General features: G+C 40.8%; 1 protein-coding gene across 1 annotated transcript in view; it reads left to right on the forward strand.

Moving 5' to 3' along the window:
• Nucleotides 1-22,625, forward strand: part of TTC4 (tetratricopeptide repeat domain 4) — a 68,616-nt gene extending 45,991 nt beyond the window's left edge. The window contains exons 5-10 of the mRNA XM_085896194.1: nucleotides 3,834-3,979; nucleotides 9,942-10,007; nucleotides 10,260-10,441; nucleotides 10,642-10,723; nucleotides 14,485-14,564; nucleotides 21,431-22,625. Coding sequence (XP_085752320.1) covers nucleotides 3,834-3,979; nucleotides 9,942-10,007; nucleotides 10,260-10,441; nucleotides 10,642-10,723; nucleotides 14,485-14,564; nucleotides 21,431-21,521 — 647 coding nt within the window. The 3' untranslated portion in view covers nucleotides 21,522-22,625. The remainder of the gene's footprint in view (nucleotides 1-3,833; nucleotides 3,980-9,941; nucleotides 10,008-10,259; nucleotides 10,442-10,641; nucleotides 10,724-14,484; nucleotides 14,565-21,430) is intronic.
• Nucleotides 22,626-24,421: the final 1,796 nt, after the last annotated feature.

A 24,421-nucleotide genomic window follows, 5' to 3' on the forward strand; every position in this document is an offset into this window, starting at 1 on the left:
AGGAAACTGTGAGCTTAAGTGTTACGTGTCACCACATGGGCGGGGGTGGGGGGGTGCTTTGTAAATTGGGTAGAGTTTTTGGATCATTTCTCCCAGTATGTAATTGCCCCTTGTGATCTTTTCCTCTATTTTTGCATTTACAAGACCGGCGATAAAAAGGAATCACGTCCTTAGAACAACAACCAGGCCAAATGTGCCAAGCAGGTGAAAACCCCACCTCTAGTAATGACAACTACAAACCATGCTCCGAAGGTGGATGATGGATGGGAGTGATGTTGAAAGGATGAGTGAGAGAGAGAAGAGACGATGATGGAGGCATGATCGGCGGTCGGGAAAAAACAGGAGCCTGAAGGGAGATCCTGTGAGGAACGCGATTGAGACAGAGGCTCTGCCTGGCCACTCTCGACACGACGGAAAAGGAACCACGAATCCTGTTGTTTGTTTGTGTGAATTTGCACACGTGATGGAGGAAGACGCTAGCCATTGACTGTTCGGCTGGGTCGTGTGAGACCGCGTCTTGGAGCCTCGTGTTGTGCCATCGGGGAAGCAGGTGGCACCATTTTGCAGAGGAGAGGCGTCGGCAAGTGTGATCGTGAAAAGAGACTGTACGGCGGTTTCTGGCCACTTAACGAAGGGACCATCTGCATGAACTACCTCCCGTACGCTTCCCGCACAGAGAGTGGATTGGCGCCATATTGCGAGCTTCCCGCGCAGGGCGATGCGGATTCGATCGCCCAAGCTCATAAGAGATCACTTCTGGACTCAAAGCCAAGTGCCAGAATAAAGGAGGGATTTTTACAGCGCGTGCGCTGTATACAATTGCACCGAGTTTGAAATGTCCCCGGCGTCGTCTACCACGTCTCCGGTGGGTCCGGTGTCCCCCTGTCCCCCCCCCCCCACGTGCCTCAAGACAGCCAATGATGGCCGTCCGGTAGATGCAGTGCGTAACCTCGACGGAAATGGTGACAATTGACGGAAATACCCGAGTATTTCAATGGAAATTTGTGAAACTAATGTGTTATATATGTGAAAACCATTTAATTTATTGCTTGACGGAAAAAAAAAACGAAGAAACGCTCCCCTCATGTACGAACGAAGGAAAGACGTCATTTCCGTCCACCATGGCATTTCGCGCCGAACGCAGAAAGCTAAGTCCTTCTTATGCCATCATTCTCTTTAATATCAGCTATAAACAAGTGTTTCGTCATGCATTAGTAGTTGAAATTTACTTACAACAAGAACGAAAAAATAATCTCCTCAGATTCAATAAGAATGAAAAAAAAAACCGAAAACATCACGTGCAGGACAAGACCAATCGAGCTGAAGGAAACGATACTGTAACTGCACTGCTCCTGATTGGTCAAAGGGGACACCACGTGTGTTGTGTGGGTGGTGTTATGCACGAGGATTCCAGGCTAAGTTCTTCTTATGCCATCATTCTCTTTAATATTAGCCATAAACAAGTGTTTCGTCATGCATTAGTAGTTGAAATTTACTTACAATCATTCTTTTGCGGCCTCCTGCCACGCTGTATCGAACGATTTCATTCCTTCTGTTATATATAAAGGTGCTTATCACAATAATAACAAGATTTTTACATTTCAAATATAAAGTACGCTTTTTAATTGTTTTTCAACTGAAAAAGCATAAATTGCATATTTTAACATTAGTATACTCATTTGATTCACCACGCGCTGTATTGAAGGATTTCAATTGTTATTTTGTTTGATCTTTTCCCCTTGTCCGTTTTTGTAACTGTCTTTGTGGCGGCACCTCAAAATTCGGTTTAGTTCACCTCACATTTCCTTACTATCACGTTTTGATTTATTTCCATTATAAATATCTGATTTATGTCATTAAACCCACATTTATTAAGATTGCTTGTGTCTGTCTATTCATTGTGGGTTCGAGTATCAGCCCTTGTCCTCTGTCGTGGTGAACGCGTCTGGTACGTGCTTGCCGCCTTCCCACCCTGTGCTTGCCATAATCTCCAAGGATCACGTGTTCGCCTCCAGGGTAGAACTGCTCGGCTATCGGTCCAGGTCGGTCTTAACCAGCATGGACACGACAATCATTTACAGCAATCCTTTAAATTGTATTATATTTCAGGAATAGCCGATACTAGACAATTGTGTGTGTGTGTGTGTGTGTGTGTGTGTGTGTGTGTGTGTGTGTGTGTGTGTGTGTGTGTGTGTGTGTGTGTGTGTGTGTGTGTGTGTGTGTGTGTGTGTGTGTGTGTGTGTGTGTGTGTGTGTGTGTTGTTTTTATTTTATTTTATTTTTTTCAACGACGAGCCTTAGTTCATGTATCAAAAAAATTATCCATAAAATGTAAAAGAAGAATTGTTTTCTTCGGCATTAAGTCATGGCTTTTCCAAAATAAATGGTCTCTGCATGACCTATGCAACAACAAACCCATATTTGTTGTTTTAGCTCTCATACAAGCCTTGACATTGTATCCAAAAAAAATAGAAGAGATCTTACTAAACATCATTGAACACACCGTTTTATCGATGATTCATCATGACCCTTGCACTGCAGCCATTTGATGTGTTTTCGGCGCCTCAAATCACCGCAAGAGTGAAAAGCCTTGACTCTTCATTTCATATCCCTCGATCATTATCTGAACCCTTACTCCAACGTCTCTTCCCGGTTTGTTCATGCTTGCCTGTGGGAATTGCTGCTATTGCTTCCGAGCTGTGTCCTGTCATTCCTTCCCGTTTTCTGGGCATTGCTGGCAAGTTTTGAATTGGTGTTCTAACATTTTCCACCAACCTTCTTATCATACTTGAACAATGTGTACTTATACCTGTTAATAAATGAAACTTTTTTTTGTTTTTACATTTTCCAGCCCCAGGACACCTTTTGTTTATACCATGCCATGTTATGACACAATGCTGACCACATGATGAAAGGCTTTTGCGCACCTGCTCTTGTCTGCTATTCCTTGTAATGTCTATCTCTGCTCACGTTGCATTCAAATGGCCTTTCAACCCCTCCATCATATTTTGAGGTTTGAGGTGAAGAATATGCCTGGTGTTGGCTTCATGGCTAGGGATCCAAGGGTCCTGAGTTCAAATCCTGCTTGGCTGTTGAATTTCCACTAGGTGGAGTTAACTCTGCCTGTCATCCTTCCGAGGTTGACAAAATGAGTGCCAGCTTGCTGGTCTCCTGTGTCGGAGTGGCGACCTGTCCAGGATTGCACCCAATAACCAAGGAGATTGCTTAGGCAGCACCAACGCTCTGCACAGAGTATGGTCCCAATGGATGTTTGGATGGATGGATGGTGGAGAATAATTCTGTTGATTGTGAAATCCAACACAGGGTTCTCTTCAACATTCTGTTGATTTTCTTTGGTACATCATCTCTATTGGATTCATCTCGACTGTAGTCAAGTGCATGATGACTTCCCTCCCAATAAATTTTGCAGTGGCTAAGGCGGTTGATATCTTCCTAATGGAGGTGCTCACTCTCTGAGTCAATTGTTTTGCTACCAACTCTTTCCTCTGGGATATGACGCTCTAAAACTGAACATTGTAACTTTTTCCTCAGTTTATACAGTCGGGTGATGACTTCCTCGACCGTGCCTATCAGATGCACATGTAGGTTATACTCACAACTATAAAGGAATGTTTGTTCTTCCATGACTTTCAGTAAGACAATAAACACCTTGAGCTGAATTTAAGATGATGCCATAGTATTGTTTCTTTGAAGAAATAATACCGTGATTATGTTCGTTGAAATACAGTATACCATTGCTCTGTTGCAAATCCATTACCATGGTATTTGTGGAATACTAAAAAAAGGGCACTACCTCTTTTTTTGTGTTTAAAGGAGCTCGGTGCTGCTTGGCCCTCGAATGCAATGGAGAAGCTGTTGCTTGGTGCGATCGTGGATTGACGCTGCTCAGCGGGTCAAAGGTCGAAAGTTCAGAGAAAACCTCCCTGCTTCAGATCCGTGTGAAAGCAGAGCGCCTCAGAGCAAGTACTTTATATTTTCTGCTTGCGCTGCGTGACTTGAAGGATCTTTGATATGTATTTCAAGGGGTGAGGCATTGCAGGTTTTTCCCCAGAACCACAAGAAACAAACAAAAAGCAAGTGCCAAACTCGTCTTGACACCCTGACATGAAAAATGAATCGAAGCACAGACATTCAGATTGGAGATGATAGAAAATTTTAAATGCAGTCACCGATGGTAGCTTTCTTGTTCCGGAATGGTTGAGATTTTTAACTTGTGAATGTAAGCGTATCATCACAATGAATATTTCAAAACCAAGACTCTCTGCCAATCGCCTTATTTCGGTATGCATGTCTGATCATTGCTGATGTAATTCATCACTGAAGCGAGTTATGCATACCACCGATTGGATCCTCCTGCGTCTCTGTGGAACTGGAGAATGCATGTGACAAGCAAATTAATTGACAATCTCGTTTAGCACTGGAAGTATTTTTATTCTTTATTTTTCTTCTACATAAGGTGGAGGTTCATGGAAGAGTGAGATGGCATCTCATCATCACAATGAGACTGCCATGTAACTGGGTGGTGTGTGATGTGGGAGATTAAAATGCAGTTTAATTTATGGGTATAAGGTTATAGAACCATTGTGATTATTTTATGACGCCACCACGACATTTACAATCGATAACTCGATGTCTACAATCATAAAACGATCGCCAAGGGTAAGCCTCCCCCAACCAAGGCTTACCCTTGGCAATCGCCCGTGATTTAACATTGGCCCGCGAGCCAATGAGGACCACATGTTTTTCAGACCACGAAATGGCCTTGACCTTCAACATTTCGGGATAGAGTGTAAATTAAGAAATTGTGTCTCCATCAACAATCCATCCATAGAACTCAACATCGTGAAAATCGGGGCACAATTGTTAAAGTTATGATCAAAAAGGTGCTTTTAGTCAATTAGGTCAATCTGAAAAAAGTAGGTCAACGACATGAATCAAATATCAGGTTCACAACATCAGTCCACATGCCTGGTGTTGGCTTAATGGCTCGAGTGGTGGGCTTGGGATTGTTGGGTCCTGAGTTCAAATCCCGCTTAGCTGTTGAATTTATAACATGTGGGGTGAACTCTTCCAGGTCGGCAAAATGAGTGCCAGCTTGCTGGTATCCTGCGTTGGAGTGGTGACCCGTCCAGGATTGTACCCAGTAGCCAAGGAGACTGCTTAGGCAGCACCAACGCTCTGTACAGAGTATGCTCCCAATGGATGGATGGAAAATCAGTCCAGGTACACTTATGACGCAAGAATATCTTGGAAGGCAAAACGGTCTTTGAGATTCCGCATTGGCAGAATTGAGAGTTGACAAAAAATGCGTTTTTTGGGGTTTTTTTTCAGACCACGATTTGACGTTGACCTTCAACTCAGAGGGATATGATGTAAATGAAGGATAAATGCGCCTTGCTATCGGCTATCTATGGATGGCACATTCTGATCAGATAAACCTTAGTGGAGTTTTGGTGAAAAATGTTAAAATGACTATAATTGGGTTATGATGTTAAAAATTAGGTCAAGGTCAAAAGAAAATTCTGTCAATTGCACATACTTTTTGTTCTCATTATTGATGCAAAATTTCATTTTGAAAATCCCAGCCGACTCTGAGATACAGCTCGGACATTGGCAGAAAAACCTAAATGGTGGTTGAGTACTCCTAGGGGTTCAAAGACCTTGACCTTTAACTCGGAGGGGTATGCTGTAAATTAAGTGTAAATGCACCTTGCTCTCGGCTATCTAGGGAGGGCGATTTCATTCCAATCGGAGAAACTTTAGTCAAAGCTATGGTTGAAAAAATGGTAAAATGCCTATAATTAGGTTTCCTTTAAAATTAGCTCCAGGTCAAAAAAATGAGATCAGCCTCACGTACTTTCTATTCACATTATTAACCTCTGCCATCGAAGATCGGAGGTTACTGTTTTCACCCCTTTCTGTTTGTTTGTTTGTTTGTTTGTGAACAGTATTACAGAAAAACTCCTCGACGGATTTCGACGAAACTTGGTGGGGGGGGGGGTTAGGTATGGTCCAAGGATCATGCCATTAGATTTTGGACTTGGTCCCCCCCCCCCCCAAAAAAAAAAATTAGAGAAAAAAAATTTTTTTTTTGCATTTCTACATGTTTTAAGTGATTTCATACCCTCCAAAAGAAATTGTTAGAGAAAATTTTTTTTTTGCATTTCTACACGTTTTAAGTGATTTCCAACCCCCCCCCCCCCAAAAAAAAAAATTTAGAGAAAAAAACATTTTTGCAACTTTTTTTTTTCAACAAAATTTCGATTTCTTTTTTTTGCATTTCTACATGTTTTAAGTGATTTCCAAACCCCCCCCCCCCCCAAAAAAAAAAAATGGAGAAAAGAACTATAACTCTGTCAGCACTGTTGACATCATATTTAATGAATATGATATAAGGTTCACTTGAGTGACCCAGCAGTATTGGCGGCAGAGGTTTTGCACTCTCCCGAGTGCTCCCTCTCTAGTTGATGCAAGTTTTCATTCCGAAAGTCCCATTCGACCTCGAGATACCGCTCGGAAATTGGAAGCGTTGAGAGTGCAGGAATAAAATTAATTGGTGTTTTAGTACTCCTAAGGGTCGAAGAAACTCTGTGGTGCCATTATAAACTGGGGGCTCAAATTGTAGAAACAAACCCTACAACAACAACAAGCCTTCCCCCATGCTATCAGGGGGGCTGAACTATCATGACATTGTGAGATCATTGTGTCACTGCTTATTGTTGTTACACCAACTTTGAGCATGTCGGGTTTGTTGAAGTATCCTGGCGTAACTTTTACACATATCAGACCCAACATGTCCCAGCGTTTTTGGGAAAACCACTGATGTTGGAGTTGAAATCAAACTTTCTGCCATTCTTTTTCACCTTTCTGAAAACACTCGTACTACGAGTAATTGTAAAAGGCATCAAGTCTTCATCACTTTTATAATCTCTCTCGTCTTTTTTTCCATTAATATCCTTTTCTACAGATCTTTCTGGATGGTTGTTAATTTTAACACAACGACTCAGCAACTGACAATTCATAACTCAATATAATGCATTGTCTGCACAAGCAAGTTTGGCACTTCTCTGTTCCATCTTAGTATGGCAAGGAAGCAAATGGCCAATATATAGTCTCTCCACTTGGACGGGTTGAGCTGGAACCAAGCTTGCACCTCCTTCATACCTGCGTTGTTGGTTGTGTTTGCATCCAATTTTCTGTATTTTGCTGTGCTGTACTTTGTTGTGGTGCATTGTCGAATCTGTGTCCCTGTCAGTGTCTGGCCTACTCACCAAGGCTTGGAAGTGGGTATGCCAATTCTGTCTGCTCTGATGCATGTGCCTCGTGCTTTCTTTCTCAAACCAGCTGTTTGTGTGTTCGTCCACCTCCTCTCCTCCCCCCACTCTTTCTCCTGTTCTTTTTGTTCTGTTACATCCTGGCCTGTCCTGTGTTCTCGTTCCTCCACAAGCCTCAACACTGGATACAAGAAAAATCCTCTTCTGACTGATTTTAGCTGAACAGTTCAAGAAAATCCATATCATCAACCTTTGCCAGCCTATCCTTTCGAATGATAGCATGATTGTTATGGTAGTGATTTAAAAATGGTCCAACACAGAAATTCACCTTCTAACTCATTTTGCTAGCAACTCGTTTTGGGTTCATTTTCCTTTCTTTTGCCAAAATTTCACTTGAACATTGCCTCGTTGCTCTGCATACCCAGCTTCCCAGGATACAATGAAATACATACTGTGTTGCAGCATTAATCTTTTTTCAACTGAAATTGGTCTCTCCTCCAGAAAAGGACTGTCTGGTGAACCCTATACCATTTACTTCTTGAACAGACCTCCTTGAATATTTTCGTTCACTCAAACTTTTGGGACTCACTATCAGCTACGATCTTTCTTGGGCGAACCATATTTCTGAGTTGACCTCCAAAGCCAGCTGCTGATTGGGCATCCTCTGTCATGCAATTTCTTTCCTTCGCAACTCTGAACTTTTATCCACCGACAAGGCCTTCATCCACAGCTTGATGGAGTAGTGCTCTCCCCTTTGGGCTGGTGCTCCTGCCGTATACCTTGCACTTATTGATGCTGCAGAAGCCAAAGCCTTCAAGATCATTGGTATCTCCTATGATAAAGCTGAGTTTCTGGACATATCACTTTCACAATGCAAATAGGTTGGTAGTCTCTCTCTCTCTCTTCTACTGCCTCCTTTCTCTTTTGTACGTTCTGCTCTTTCAGTGATTTGTTCCCTCCAGGTTTCTGCAGGATACACACAGCCCACCATCAACCCCCTTCTGGTGAAACTACCTAAATCCAGGATCACTGCGCACCTCCGCTCATCTGTTCCTCTTTTTTCCCCGCCTGTAGAATTGACTTCCACTTCCTCTTCAATCACATTTTTCCTTTTTCCAGGGCTTCAAGACTGCTGTTCACCACCATATCAAGTCATCCCCCATCCTTATCCATGATCGTTTTTATTTTTTACATAATCTAAGGCTCATAGTGGAACTGCAACACACATGTCTCACACACATGGATATACAGATGAATACACGACACAAAATTCAGTACTGCTGGATGACACAAACGCAGCCATTGAGCTTGGGGGAAGTCTACTCTCATTAACCCTCTCCATCCCCACCCTTTCCTTTCCAGGTTATTGTCCCCCCCCCTTCACTCTCCTGTCTGTTTTTTGTTCCATTTGTTTCATCCATTTGGTTTTCCCTTCCTCCTCTTGCCGTTTTGAAGTTTTTATCCAGTTTGTTCTCCCTCTCCCTCCCCTTGCCCATTCCTCCTCCAAGTGTCCCTCTCATTGTGTCGTTCAGTCTTCCCCCTTTACTGTTTCGTTATCTTGGATCATCCCCCCATTACACTATGTTCTCCTTGTTCTGGTCAGTTCTGTGTTCCAGCTCTCCCACGAGCCTCGACTTCATATATCAAAAACAAGTATTTTTAGGACTGCTGCTGAAATACTTCAGGTTCTGCTGCTCTAAAGTTTTGATAATGTGGATCATGGAACTTAAGACGTTGGAAAATAGTTACATGTGAACAAAAGTAAGATTACTATTCACTGATTACTGGTTCCTCTGTGTCGCATTGATCAACTGGAAGGTTTAATAAAATTTTAAAAATCGCCATTATGGATAATTTTCCAAGCTCTTCCTCGAGAGATGTTACCTGAATTGTCATGTTCGTTAGTTTCTGGTACACAAATTATACCCTTACAATGACCTACATAACTTTTTGTAAACCAGAGGAACTATTGGCTGCTGTTGGTTGCAGTTAGTAAAATACCATCATGTCCACCAAACACGTTATAGTAAATAGATGGTCCACAAACTGCTGTGAACGCACCTTTGATACTGTTTTTGAGGGAATGTCAGCGTTTACATGACTGTTGAGAAGAGTAGATGCGATAGCTGCAGTTTGGGCAATTTTGTGGAGATTGACGGGGCTTGTACAATTTATTTCAGGAGTTTTGCACACTTGAGGCACTTTAGAGTGTGTGTGTGTGTGTGTGTGTGTGTGTGTGTGTGTGTGTGTGTGTGTGTGTGTGTGTGTGTGTGTGTGTGTGTGTGTGTGTGTGTGTGTGTGTGTGTGTGTGTGTGTGTGTGTGTGTGTGTGTGTGTGTTTGAGACGTAAACGTGACCATGCTATGTTAGTGACTTCTTGCCGCTCGCAATCCAGTCCAAACTGAAGAGGGCTTGTGATCTTGCAGGTTTGTCGAGTAAATTTTCCTTTATTCTGCACCATTTTGTGGGTGATGTTTTATTTATTTATTTAATTTTGGCAAGTGAAGATTCTAAAGAATTTTTGCAGACAGCTCACGGACTTGACCGTGGAGGTGTACCATAACTGGTCACAGTACTCATGAGCATGTGCCCAGTAAACGTCAGGCTGATAAGTCACATCTTAAACTTTGTATGCTGCCAATTGACAGAAGGAGAAGGAAAGAGACGAGAGGAAGACGCGCACAAAGGAGGCAGCACTGCTTCAGGCTCTTAAGGTAGGAAATATCAAAAGAGGAAGAGAACATTTTAAATTAGCAGAGAGAAAGCAGTGCATCCTATCAATGTTGCAACAGCCTTTTTCACTTTTTTTCATTTTGGGAATTGACAACCAAGTCACCTTGTATGCATTTTATGTGTTTTCATTGGAAAAGGTATTGGCTCTGGGGCACTGTCAAGATGTACCTTTATGTTGTCTTGGTGCTTCATGATGTAACCGATGTAACTGGAAATGCGTTGCACCCCACCAGGACCGTGGGATTTGTCTTGTGACCCACTCCCTGGTTGCTGATTCTGAGGAAGGGGCTGATGCACCAGAACGTGAGGGAAATGTTGTACTCCTGTCTGGAGGCCGGTTGGCCTGGTCAGTGGCCTTTCTCTACCCAGAGGATGACCAGAGGGACCTGGTGGTTGATTTCCATGAAGACACTATGTAAGATCAGAGTTGTTAATTGGTTAATAGATACAAGTAGACATTGCAAATTATCACTGTTGAAAATGGTGGGGTGGGTGCTTAAAGGACCGTTGAGCCAAAAAAATTATCATGTACGTGCAACGGAAGTAATTTTGGGAGGATATGATGTTTGGGGTGCGGGGTGGAATGTCTTCTTTTCCCACCATTTTGTTCACCAGATTAGCAGATCAACTGGAAACCATACTTCATGAACCACCACCATGGGATCTAAATGGTCAATACCATGTATCAAACATCCGGGTAACTACATCTGCATACGATGCTACAGTGGAACATCACACAATATGACCATGTTGATCGTGTTATTGCTGTGTTACAATAATCGTGTTTTAAAACACCAGTGTTCAAATCAGCATTTAATTTGTGAAAGGTACATTACAAAAATGAGGGCACTCTGAGGTGTGAGGCAGAGGGGAGCAGGGTTTTAACGGAAATACTTAAAAAGCAATCCATTTTGATTTTGTAATGTTGCATCCTTCACTTTGTAGTGTTATTCATTAATGTTGAGGTTCCACTCTCTTTTGTCCTTGTTGAGAGGTTCCACCCTTGTTTGGTCCTTGGCCTGTATGCTGTTGAAGCTTTTAAAATACTTGGGAGGGATACTGTATATCACCAGAAATAAACTTTTTTTAATGCAAAACAATGTCAGGATGTTCCTCCAAAAAGTATGTAAACAAGGAAGAGATGGTCATCAGAAATGGTCATGTGAAACCATCCCTACATCTTTCTTTGAATAATGGTTGGCCCTAGAAAAGACTGTGCGTGTGCACGTGTGTGTTTTGCATACAACTTTGTCTTTTTTCGGGACAACCATTATTCAAAGAAAGATGTAAGGACACATGATGATTCCTCGTGACCATCCGTATTCCCTACCTTGTTTACGTACTTTTTGAGCAACATCCCTACATCCTTTTGCACTTTATTACTTGTTTCTTTACTTTTTTTGGAAATATATGGAGATGTTCAACTACTGATTGACATATATTGTGGTACAAACATTATCAATGTGCTCACATTGTAATGGGAATGCAATACTTTATAGAATATAGATGATCTAACATTCAAAATAGTACGTATTTTCTGTCACCGACTTCCTGATACTGTTCCACCGTTAACCACACCCATATATTGTTGCTAAAGCAAATATGTCTAGTAGCCCCGCCCCCATCAAGCTGATTGAAAGTCGTAGTCCCGCCCACTCATCTGTTACATTCCTATTCCTTTACATAGGAATGCAGTTTTGCATACTTTTTGTGGAATCCTTTCAAAGCTATTAAAATTACAATATCGAAGGATGCTGCACCAAGCAAAACTGTCGGATGGTACCAGAGTCATTGCCATTGAGAGAGGCAGCTTGGAAATATGCCGGCTGAAGATGATGAAGATGATGATGATGATTATGTATGAGAAGATTTTCCAGTTTTGACTCTCGGTATTTTTTGCTCTTTTTGAATCCCTCCACTCACGAAATCACTGGAGTCATTATGTTTTCGGGTTTTCTTTTCTTCCGTACGTATGTCCATCCAGGCTAATTTTCTGTTTTCTCTGCAACCGCTGATCTGATTGACCATGAAAATTTCACCATAGGTGCAACTACTCATGCAGAATGTTTTAATGATGGCTATGAGTCGTAGGTCACGTGGTGTGGCAACCACGTTGGAAAAACTTTGGACCTCTGAATCGCTGAAACCGTGCCATGGAGAAACTTCAAACTTGGCACATGTCAAGTACTCATGGGAATGAGTGTGATTTTTTTTGATGATGTCATAGGTGGCTTCGTTATGACGTCATAAATGTATACTACGTCTAACGCTTTATCCGATCAGTATGAAAAATTTTGAGGGTCATCTCAGGCTAAATTGTATGGGGGGGAAAAAATGGATGACATCATCGGTCATGTGGTTTGGCAGCCATATTGTTTTTAACATCAAAACCTTAAAAAATCTTCTTCTCTGAAACGGCTGAACAGATCGAGGCAAAACTTTACAGGTATGATCGCCTCTCCATGAGGAACAAAATGTTCTCCACCGATGACAATCATAGGTCACATGGTTTGGCAGTTAATGTTTTTTTTAAGAATAAACTTTTTAAAATCTTCTTTTCCAGAATGGCTCAACAGATCGTGAGGAAACCTCACCCACATGTTCCCCAAGCCATGGGAATACCACATGTGTTCACTAATATAATTAATGTCACATGGTCTCGCTGCCATATTGAATTAAATGAAAAATTATTTTTTTTTGATTGAACCGCTTCATCAATCGACATGAAACGTCATAGTTATGATCGAGTAGTCATGGAGAATATACAGTACGTTTTAAATTTCACCCTAATCAGACGCATGGTCTGGCAGCCAGAATTATTTAATATTTTTAATCTAGGTTCAGAGATTTAAATCAAACTTGGTACAAGTGTGTATAATGATGTAATAATGTGGGTGGATGCATGTCGGTCGATGTCACAGAGTGCCCTTCTCGTTTACTTTTGCCATGATTTGGAGGACTGAAAAGTGATCCCTGCCGAGACAATCAGCTGAACAGACCAGGTCGACTCTCATATGTCACCTTAGTGACTTTTTAGAGCAGATACTCCAACTTTAGTTTTGTATGTAGCGGGTGGACCGACACTTTTTTTCATGGCATCCCTATGTAGAGAATACTAGCCCACTCTCTGATAAACCACTACAAGGACAATTGGTCAGGACAAGTAGCTTGTTTGAGCATTGTTTCATGCATCATTATAGGTTTAGGTTAATAACATGAAAAGTAACATGTTATGGATTAAATTATAGGTTTAAAGTAACACGAAAAGTAACATGTCGGGGTTAAATTATAGGTTTGGGTTAACGTTAAAGGTAACATGTTATGGGTTAAATTATAGATTTGGATTAACATGAAAAGTAACATGTGGGTTAAATGATAGGTTTGGGTTGAGGTTAACATTAAAAGTAACATGTTATGAGTTAAATTATAGATTTCGGTTAACATTAAATTTAACATGTTATGGGTTAAATTATAGGTTTGGATTAACATGAAAAGTAACATGTTGGGGTTAGATTATAGGTTTTGGTTGATGTTAACATTAAAAGTAACATCTTATTGGTTAAATTATAGGTTTGGGTTGAGGTTAACATTAAATGTAACATGTTATGGGTTAAATTGTAGGTTTGGCTTAACATTAAATGTAACGTGTTTTGGGTTAAATTATAGGTTTGGGTTAATGTTAAAAGTAACATATTATGGGTTAAATTATAGGCTTGGGTTAACATTAAATGTAACATGTTATGGGTTAAATTATAGGTTTGGATTAACATGAAAAGTTGTATGTCAGGGTTAAATTATAGGTTTGGGTTGAGGTTAACATTCAAAGTAACATCTTATGGGTTAAATTATAGGTTTGGGTTGACTTGAAAAGTAACATGTTTGAGTTAAATTATAGGTTTGGGTTGAGGTTAACATTAAAAGTAACATCTTATAGGTTAAATTATAGGTTTGGGTTGAGGTTAACATTAAATGTAATATGTTGTGGGTTAAATTATAGGTTTGGGTTGACTTGAAAAGTAACATGTTTGAGTTAAATTATAGGTTTTGGCTAAGTAACATGAAAAGTTGGTCGGAATGAGAATTATTCTTTACAATTCTTCCTATAAATATTTTAAAAAATTGATTCTTAGGGGAAGATGTTTGTCTGGCTGCTGGACGAGGTTGTCGAATAATGTGACATGCATCGAGTTTGTCAACGGTGCTTTGTTTATTATGTACATGGAGGGAGCTTGGTATGACCTTCTTTGGTACCTGGTGGAAGGAGAACGGAACAATGAGGCCAGTCTTGTCCTGGTTGTGTGCGGAACATTTTGTGTTGTGGAATTAATCTTTCATTTCTTGCTTTTCAATGGATTGTTTGTATTTGAACCTTCTGCAGCATATCTTGTATGCCACACTTGTATGTCATGCTTAATGTAATAACCATGAAATGTTCTGCAATCCCTGTACCTCGTGTAGGTGTTTTTTGAGAGTGAGGATCAAATTTGGAATGAAGTTTCCCAGCAGGTTACGTTAGGAGACGTCTTGTCACATCCACGGTGAGATCCTCCTCGCTTCGTTACCATCCCCAGGCCTGTTTCTCATGTCGTATTTTTATTTCTGCTCTAATTGGTTGTTGATGTTTGTATTGCCAATAAATGTCCCCAACCTGCCCCCTCTCTCTATACTCCCCATAGCTTTGCTTTTGGAAATTTCCATTCAGTATGTCTCACAGCATTTCATTCTGGTTTCCCATTCGATGATCCATTGATCAGTAGTTTCAGTTTCACTTTTCAACATCAGTTTCACTTTGGGATATCAGTTTCGTTATGTCGTCATTGTAACTTGTGATGTGATGCGAGTGGTACACTAAAAAGGTTGTCAAAAACTATTTTCGGGGGGATCTTTTTTCGATTTCCTAAGGGGTGTAGAGGGGTCCAGAGTGGTTTTAGGGTCTTGAAAGGTCAAAAAAGCATATAAAATGTTTTAGGGGTCTCACGGGTCATAAATTGGTCAAAATTGTTTAAAGGGTCTTATGGTCTTCAATGTCTAAAGGGGTCTAAGGGCAAAAGAGCAAAAGGGGTCTGAAGTGTCCAAAGGGTCATAAAAGGTCAATAGGTCTGAAAAGTGTTGAAAAGGTTGAAGAAGGTCTAAACGTCTCAAAAGGGTCTAAATGGGTGTGAAGGTCGAAAAGGTATTAATAGGGTCTAAGGAGTGTAAATGGGTCTAATGGGGTCTACAGGCTGTACAGGATGTACATGAGTAAAGCTGTAGTAAAGAATTTACCATATGTCAGTAAATAAATTAACTCTGGAGTGCAACACAGCAATAATGGGCCAAAGGACCTCCTCATGACTGTTTAAAATGCCTATTTGGGTGTATCGTGGTTAAAAATCTGATCGTAGAAAGTTTGGTTGTGAATTAACTTTTGGAGCTCAAAGCAATAAGGTCACAAACAAAAAAAAAACATTTTTGCTTTTCATATATATATATATAATATATATATATATATATATATATATATACATACATACATACATACATACATACATACATACATACATACATACATACATACATACATACATACATACAGGGGGTCTTCGACTTCCGACGGAGTTCCGTTCCTACGACGCGTTGTAACGCGATTTTCCGCGTAAGTCGGAGCACACCTTTTAGTGTGTTCTGCCCCTCATTCCTCAAACAATCTTTTAGCCTTCTGAATCAACATAAGGCTCATTGGGATATGCCGTTGATGGTGGTCTTCCAGTCAAAGCACTACGGTAAAATTCGGACTATTAGCCACAACTTTTTCCCTCAACTTCGACCTCTGTGGCTAAAATAATGATGCGGCTTGTTTATGGATTTTTCCAATGTTGCAGGTTTTCCCGATGACGCGTTCAGGCCAAATCAAGTTGTTGTCGTCACTCTCCAGTCTATGTTTAGATTCACATTAGGTTTCAAAATTGGTTTTGACTCCCTGAATTAAAAACTCACTGTAAAACTCCTCTTCCTGCAGAAAGTCAATTAATTTTCCTGACTCATCGCAGAGAGGTTATTCTTCTTACTTGGATCGACGTCGTTATTTATCTATATGGTATTTATATTTACGTTTATTACCTTGCATTGTTCACTGAAACTTGAAAAACGTAGAATGAGCAAGGTAAACCACAGCTGAGCTAGAAAAAGTTCAATCCACACTCCAAGTGTCTTCCCTGATCGCCGCGGCTGTTTGTGTGTTTCCCTGCTTTCTTCAGTGATGAGTTTGCGACCTCAGAATATATTTAGAGAGATATTGATTTGGTATGAAGAAACAAGAGGTCCGCACGAGGAATTCAAAACTCACAGAGGGGCGAACTTTCTCGCTGCAAAAAGTCAACAAAGGCTTTCAGAGGTAGGAAATGCCAATGGCATGGATGGTCGGGGTGTTTCTATTGTTCAGATTAGACTCAAAGCAAGATCGATCACTTTTTGTGGCTAATTTTCGGACGTTTTTGCACTTGGTTTTTTTCTTAATTTATGGGAGATGCGTCGTAACCACGAAACGTTGTACGTCGAGACCGTCGTAACCTGAGGATTTCCTGTATAAGAGATAAGAGGACACCATATTTCCCTGCTGCAGCCTCTTCTTCCTCTTCTCAGGAAGGTGATGTCATTTGTTTTTCTTCCATCAACCAACTTACAGTGAGACCTATCGGCAAAGCCATGGCTATTATGGAGAAAAGCTCCATCAGAACCTCATTCAAGGTTACAGGAAAGCTCACCCAGAAATGTCCAAAAAGTCCTTCAATAGCTCGTTTATAATGTAATGAAAGAGGTCGTTATGTAACGTATCTGGAAACATCCTGCAACCCCCTGTAAAACTCCATCACGTTTAGATGTACACCCTAACACGGCAAACATATTATTAGTATCATTATTATTATTATTATTATTATTTACGTGAATATGTTAATTCGGCAAACAACTCAGAAATTGGGTATTATAAAATTTATTTTGCTTTGAAACTCACAAAGAGAAACCATATAACCCTTCTAAAGCACACAAAGTTCATATAAAATACTGTAACCAATTGCTTTAGAAACAGCTGCAAGTACAAAGGGAAACACGATCGCTTGTATGCTGCTGAGGTTAAAAGTTAAAACCTACTGTACCTCCTACCTGGCCAAGTACATCTTGATACCATGCATTTCAGGCGTACCCAGGTGCATCAGTGTCAATTAAATTTCTTTTTAAAGCGTCAGATATCATCTTTTATAACACTGAGTCAACAGCCGATCAATTTAATTACTATATGAACAATTGTTTGGAACAGAATCCCCTTGTAACCCAGGGACTACCTGTACTGTATTTTGTATAAAACTTGCTTTTCACATGACCAGCCAAGTCTGAAACGTTTCATTTTATATCCATCAAAAGCTTATCGAATGAGCACACGGTAGCTCACCACTTGTTTGAAAATGACAGAATGCTGTGCCATTTGATGCACCAATCGATTAGAAAAGGAATTAAAATGTATCGATTCACAGCCACTCATTAACATCATTCCGTCAATCATGAGCATGGTCCTGATCTGACATGGTTTCCACTTCATGTGTACACAATGCACGATTACATCATTACCTTCGCATTCTGCGAAAGGTTATGTTTTGGTCACTGTGTATTTATTTATTTGTGAATATGTGTGTTTGTTTGTTATTCGCATAACTCAGAAAGTATTAAACCGAATTGCATGGAATTTGGTGGGATGATTCGTGAGTATCCAAGGACGATTTGATTAGATTTTGGGAGCGATCGGGTCAAAGGTCAAGGTCAAGGTCATGAAAAGGTCAAAAACACTCTTTTGAGCATAACTTCCTTCATAATACAGCTATCGACATGCAACCACCGCCATATTGTTCCAGAACGAGATACCTTTCGGATATGTAGTGTCGGATTTGACGTAACATCATCGGAAGTGCGTCTAAATGACGTCACAAGATGACGTAAATTTTCAATTTTCGATCTCATCAGTTTTGATCATACCGTTTTGTAGGACTTACCTTAAGGACGTCACACACCAAATTTGACTTCGATCGGACTGACCGTTATGACGTCATTGACGTTTGAACATGACTTTTTCAATTGTGGCTAAAATGTCCTGATATTTTACATTCAAATATCTATATAATTTATAAAGCAAAGTCTCCCAAATCCAGGCATTAGGATCAGTACCAAAATATCTGTTTATTGATTTACAGGTTTTGCCAATTAACTCTGTAGTCAAGGTCACACTCAAGGTCAAAATATACTTGTAGGCATAGCTTCAGATCTAATAGAGCTATTGACATGAAACCAACGTTAAAACGTTCAGTGAACTACGAACTTTCAGAATGGTAGTCCCCGATTGGACGTGACGTCCCCGGAAGTGCTTCAAAATGACGTCAAAAGATGACGTCATTTTTCAACTTTTGAATTTTTCAGTGTTTATCATTCCATTTTGTTGGACTGCCTTCAAGGAGGTAACACACCAAATTTGACGTCAATCGGACTGACGGTTGTGACGTCATGGACGTTTTAAAATGACGTTTTTCAAGTTTGCCCGGAAAAAAGTTGCGGCGGCGAAGGTATGCGCTCTACCGAGTGCCCGTTCTAGTTATTTATGCATTATTATGCACGATGATGAAAGAATCAAAACCTCGAAGAAGGACGGTGCCCAGCTGATGATACGTGCAGTCGGGAAACCAGTCAATTGCTTATTGGTAAAGGCTCTTACTTTTGGTAAGGGAACTATGTTTTGAGATTTACAATTCAAACGAGAAGGGTACTCAGTAGAGCACATACCTCTACCATGTAATGCCTGATCCAAGAGAACATATTGGGCCCAATACATTTTTGAAATATCATGCTGTATCGTTTTTGGCCCTATCTCTCAATGGTGAAGAATCACTTTAGAAATTAAATAATTCTCATATCCAGATCCGGATTCGGATCTTCACCAAAATCTAATCGATTTGTCCTTCCCACACACCCAAACTGTCCACCAAGTTTCATCCCAATCCGTCCACAACTGTTTGAAATATCATGCGATATCGTTTTTTGGCCCCATCTCTCAATGGTGAAGAATCACTTTAAAATTAGATAACTCTCGTATCCAGATCCGGATTTGTATCTTCAAAATTGAATCGATGCATCGTGGTCACATTCCCAACCTGTCCACCAAGTTTCATCGGAATCTGTTCACAACTTTTTGAGATTTCGTGCTATATATCGTTTTTTGGGTATTCTCTCAATGGTGAAGAATCACTTTTTAAATTCTAGTAGTCGGATCCGGATCCGGATCTTCACCAAAATCGAATCAATTTGTCGTGGTCACTCACCCAACCTGCCCACCAAATTTCATCCGGATCCATCCACAACTTTTTGAGATATCCTGCACACAGACAGACAGGCAGACAAACAAACAAGAAGACGATGTCGTGCAGAGCGCAAAGCTTGCAAAATCCATAAAACAAATATGACCTCAAAAATAACTGGTGGTTGAATGCAGTGATCTGATATGCAAATCTTCTTCGAATTTCAGTCAATCGGATGAAAATTCAGGATTTAAAAAACACCACCTTAGTTGTTGACCTTGGGCCTATGTTGACCTTTTGGTCCATGTTCTCAAAAATAATTGGTTGGTTTAATTCAGTGACCTGAAATATAAATCCTCTTCAAATTTCAAGTCAATCGGATGAAAATTGAGGATTTTAGAAATCTCACATGTTGACCTTTGGTGCCAATGTTGACCTATTGACCTTTTGACCTCAAAAAATTAGGCTTCTTCCTTGTGACAAACTCTACAATGTGGTGAAGTTTTGTGAGGATCGGTTTAAAATTGTGACCTGTAGGCAACAAAGAGACAAACAGACAGAATAACAAAATCGACTGACCAATATATGTACTTGAAAAATCTTCCATTTTGCAAGTAACAAGAAGAAGAAGACGTTGTGCCGAGCACGATACTTGCAAAATCCATAAAACAAATTTGACCTCAAAAATAATTGGTGGTTGAATTCAATGACCAAATATGCAACTCCTCTTCAAATGTCAAGTGAATTGGATGAAAATTGACAATTCTAGAAATTCGGCCTATGTTGACCTTTTGGTCCATGTTGACCTCAAAAACAATTGGCTCAGTGACCTGAAATATAAATCCTCTTCAAATTTCAAGTCAATTGGATGAAAATTGAGGATTTTAGAAATGTCACCTAAGTTGTTGACCTTTGGCCTATGTTGACCTTTTGACCTTAAAAACAATAGGCTTCTTGCTTATGACAAACTCAACCATGTGGTTAAGTTTAGTGAAGATCGGTTTGAAATTGTGACCTGTTGGTGATTGACAAACAGAGACAGAATAACAAAATCGACTAACCAATATACTTGAAAAATCTTGGATTTTGCAAGTAACAAACAGACAGAGAGGGGTGAAAACATCACCTCCTTCACCTTCGGTGGCAGAGATAATAAAACCAGTCACTGCAGAATCTTTGTTCTGTGATTAAAAAGGCAATTTAAAAAACATGAAAAGTTTATTTATAATCTAACCCAGTGCTACTCAGTGGTGGTACGCGGACCGGTGCCGGTACGCGAGTCATTGACTGCCGGTCCGCGGCGAGTTTCCAGTTTCACATTATCATAATATATAACATGTAACGTATAAAATAAAAATGTATAAAATCTTGAAAAATAATATATTTAAGCCGACAAATTCAAAATACGAGAGAGAGAAGTCTATATTTATATAATACAAAATATATATTAAAAAAATGTATCAACTTTTATTATATTCATTATATTTTAATATTTTTCCGGTATAAATTAATATTACTACGGATGTTCAAACAATATTTTCTCAGATCATAAACAAATAATAATATGGCACAAATATGGTACCGGTCCCTGGCACATTGGGAGAAAAAACTGCCGGTCCGCCACTTCAGATAGTTTGAGGAGCACTGATCTAAGCGACATAAACACCTTACTTGTTTGTAATATCATTAACCAACTTTCCACCTTGCTCACTAGTCTCGTGTCCTTACACTCCCATGAACCAAGCTTCCACCTTGCTCACCAGCCTCGTGTCCTTACACAACCATTAACCAACTTTCCACCTTGCTCACTAGCTTTGTGTCCTTGCAGTCCCATGAACCAAACTTCCACCTTGCTCACCAGCCTCGTGTCCTTACACAACCATTAACCAAACTTCCACCTTGCTTACTATCCTTGTGTCCCTGTAATCATTGCTTGTCCATTCTTGTATCGTTTAATCCACCTGTGCCCTCACTGTTTGCATGGACCATGTGTATTCTATCTTTCTCAGTATTGTTTTGAACACTAAACTGACTTTAGTTTAAAATTGTCTCACTCATCTTCTCCCTCTTTCCCAACACTATCCCTACAGGTTCATCGTGAAAGACTATCTCCCTCATCTCTTCATTTGCCCCATTTCTTCTCCTTTCCTTAAACGTCAACGTATCCGCAAGGCTTTTTAATTAATCTTTACTCGCTTACGATCCTGTCATACCTATCTGCATACGGACCATCCTGAGGAAGTCGCGCCACTTTCGTCCATCTTGGACTTGCTCACCAATTGCCATCCAGGTTGTTTCTAGCTCCCTGAGCTCCTTTCCACCATACTCCTTTCCATATGTGAGCCAGGTCTCTGTAGGTCATCTGACGCTCCCTCAATATTCCAGTGTATGACTCGTTTTGTGATGTTTTTGTTCTTCATATAGTGAGGTTGAGATAGATAGATAGATAGATAGATAGATAGATAGATAGATTGATCGATAGATATGGCTTCTGGCTCGATTTTGCTGATAATTTTGATTTATCCATTGATTTGGGTACTTGAGGGCATGTAGAATACAGAATTGGATGCTGTCCAATTTACAAATGACGTTTTGGTACCTTCATCAGGCATTTCATTTTTTAATCGATCATGTAATTTAACTTATTACCTGACATAGGGAATGACATAACTTCTGAACGAATGGACAGAGAAGGATGAATTTCGTGTCTAAATGTAGGTTTTTGGGTTCAAGAAGTCGATTGGAACACTCTTTATTAAATAAATACAAGATGGACACCCGCAAACCCCCTGATAAAGGAGATTTCTTATAACTACCAACTTGGTAGAAATGAAACAATGATTTCTGTGTCCCAATGTCATTTTTCAGGTATGGGGAATTAAATTATGCAATACCTTTTGCTATTGAAGCATCCATCCATCCATTGGGACCATACTCTGTGCAGAGCGTTGGTGCTGCCTAAGCAGTTTCCTTGCTTATTGCGTACAATCCTGGACAGGTCACCACTCCGACACAGGATACCAACAAGCTGGCCCTCATTTTGCCAACCTCGGAAGGATGACAGGCTGAGTCAGCCCCACCCGGTATTAATTCAACTGACAAGCAGGATTTAAACTCAGGACCCCAGGATCCCAAGTCCACCACTCTAGCCATTAAGCCAACACCAGGCATATTGGAGCATCCCTCATTGGTATAAATCCAATATGGCTGCCGTACGATACACCCGACGAATTTCGATCTGGGTAATCTCTAATAACTTTTGAAGTAAAGGTTATGGAAATACGGTTTTGGTGTCTAATCATAGGTTTTCATGTATGGGGAATTGATTACAGATACAATTGTGTTGATTGGAGCTTTCTCTATTGTCATAAATCCAATTTTAAGAAACATAAGAACATGATTAATTTGAGCGAGACCATCAGACATCGAGTGAAAACATGTTCATTGCCATATCATAAACATGGTATCATCCAACATTCATCATCCAACATGTCAACTGATCATCTTCTAATGCCATAAATCATCAAAGCTCTATGTATGTACAATGTTAAACATCATCATCATCAACAACCTGGTAATCCAGCAGGTTTGAGCAATCGATGCATTTACAAGGTGTACAAACTAATCCATTTTATTTTTTGTATTCAATGTCGAGGCTCGTATGAGAGCTAATACAGAGCATACAACAAGGGGAGCATGTGATAAGAGGGTTGGGAGAGGGAAGGACAAAACAGTGGGGAACAGAGAGATTAGGAGATCTGTTGAAGGGAGAGGGATGGGGTGGGGTACATAGGGTAAACAAGATGGACATTACAGGGACTTTCAGGAAGGAAAGCAGGGAATTTGAAGGAGGTGGGTTTGGGGTGGATTAACATGGGGTAGAAAAGATCGTGGTTTTGGATGAGGCAAGATAAGAGGTGGTGGTGAACACCTGTTTTGAAGACCTGGAGGGAACAGTGGGATTGAAGAGAGTGTGGGAATTTGTTTGAAAGGGGGGAGGGGGGAAGAGGAATGAAAGAGTGAAGGTGAGCAGTGATTCTTGAGTTTGGTACTTTTGCTAGAAGGGGGTTGCTGGGGGACCTTGAGCACCCTGCAGAAATATGAGGAGGGGGGGGCGGGGGGAGGGGCGAGACCGGAGATGACACGGTAGAAGACTGAAAGACCACCGACATGCCTGCAGTGAGAGACCCAAAGACTCAGCTTCATCGCGGGAGATTCCAATGATCCTAAATACCTTAGTTTCCACAGCGTGAAGCCAAGAAAGGTGAGAGGCGGGAGCACCAGCCCAGACGGGAGAGCAGTACTCTATCAGGCTGTAGACGAAAGCTTTGTATGTGGTCAGGAGCTCAGGTGGGCCGAGGAAGGACTTCGCACGACAGAGGATTCCCAGTCGGCATCTGGCTTTGGAGGCCAGGTTGGAAATGTGACTTTCCCAGGAAAGATCATGGCAGATAGTGAGACCCAGAAGCTTGAATGAAAGGACTTATTGAAGAGAGATTGTTGAGAAAGTAGATGGGGGGGGGGGTTCCAGACAGTCCTTTCGGAGAGACATAGTGAGAGTGTGAGATTTGTCAGGATTGAAAGACATGTTTCACGTGTTGGACCAGTTTGTGATTTTTATCCAGATCTGCAGAGAGCAAAGAACCTGCTGCTTGTCGGTCTGAGGGATGACAGATGGTACGGCGGAGGGTGAAGTCATCAGCAAAGAGATAAAGAGGATTTTCCAGAGAGTCGGAGAGATCATTGACGAAAACCAGAAAAAGAACAGGGCCCGGAATACTGCCTTGAGGAACTCCAGCCTGGACAGGAAGCGGGGGATGAAAGAACTCCATTAAGGGCCATACGTTGGCTGTGACAGGAGAGGAAGTCTGCGAGCCATGAGAGGAGATGGCCTTGGATACCATAGGAAGAGAGTTTGGTGAGCAGGGCAGGGTGCCAGACGATATCAAAAGCACGCGATATGTCTATGGCTATGATTTCATATCTGGCATTGAGGATCTCCATCCATTGTTGGGAGAGCAGAAGCAGCATATCCAGGTTAGAGTGACCTGGTCTGAATCCAAATTGATGATCAGAAATCA

Source organism: Eptatretus burgeri, chromosome 9 (assembly GCF_056783735.1).
Source record: "Eptatretus burgeri isolate ZD-2024b chromosome 9, Ebu_testis_v1, whole genome shotgun sequence".
In the NCBI taxonomy this organism is placed as follows: Eukaryota; Metazoa; Chordata; class Myxini; order Myxiniformes; family Myxinidae; genus Eptatretus; species Eptatretus burgeri.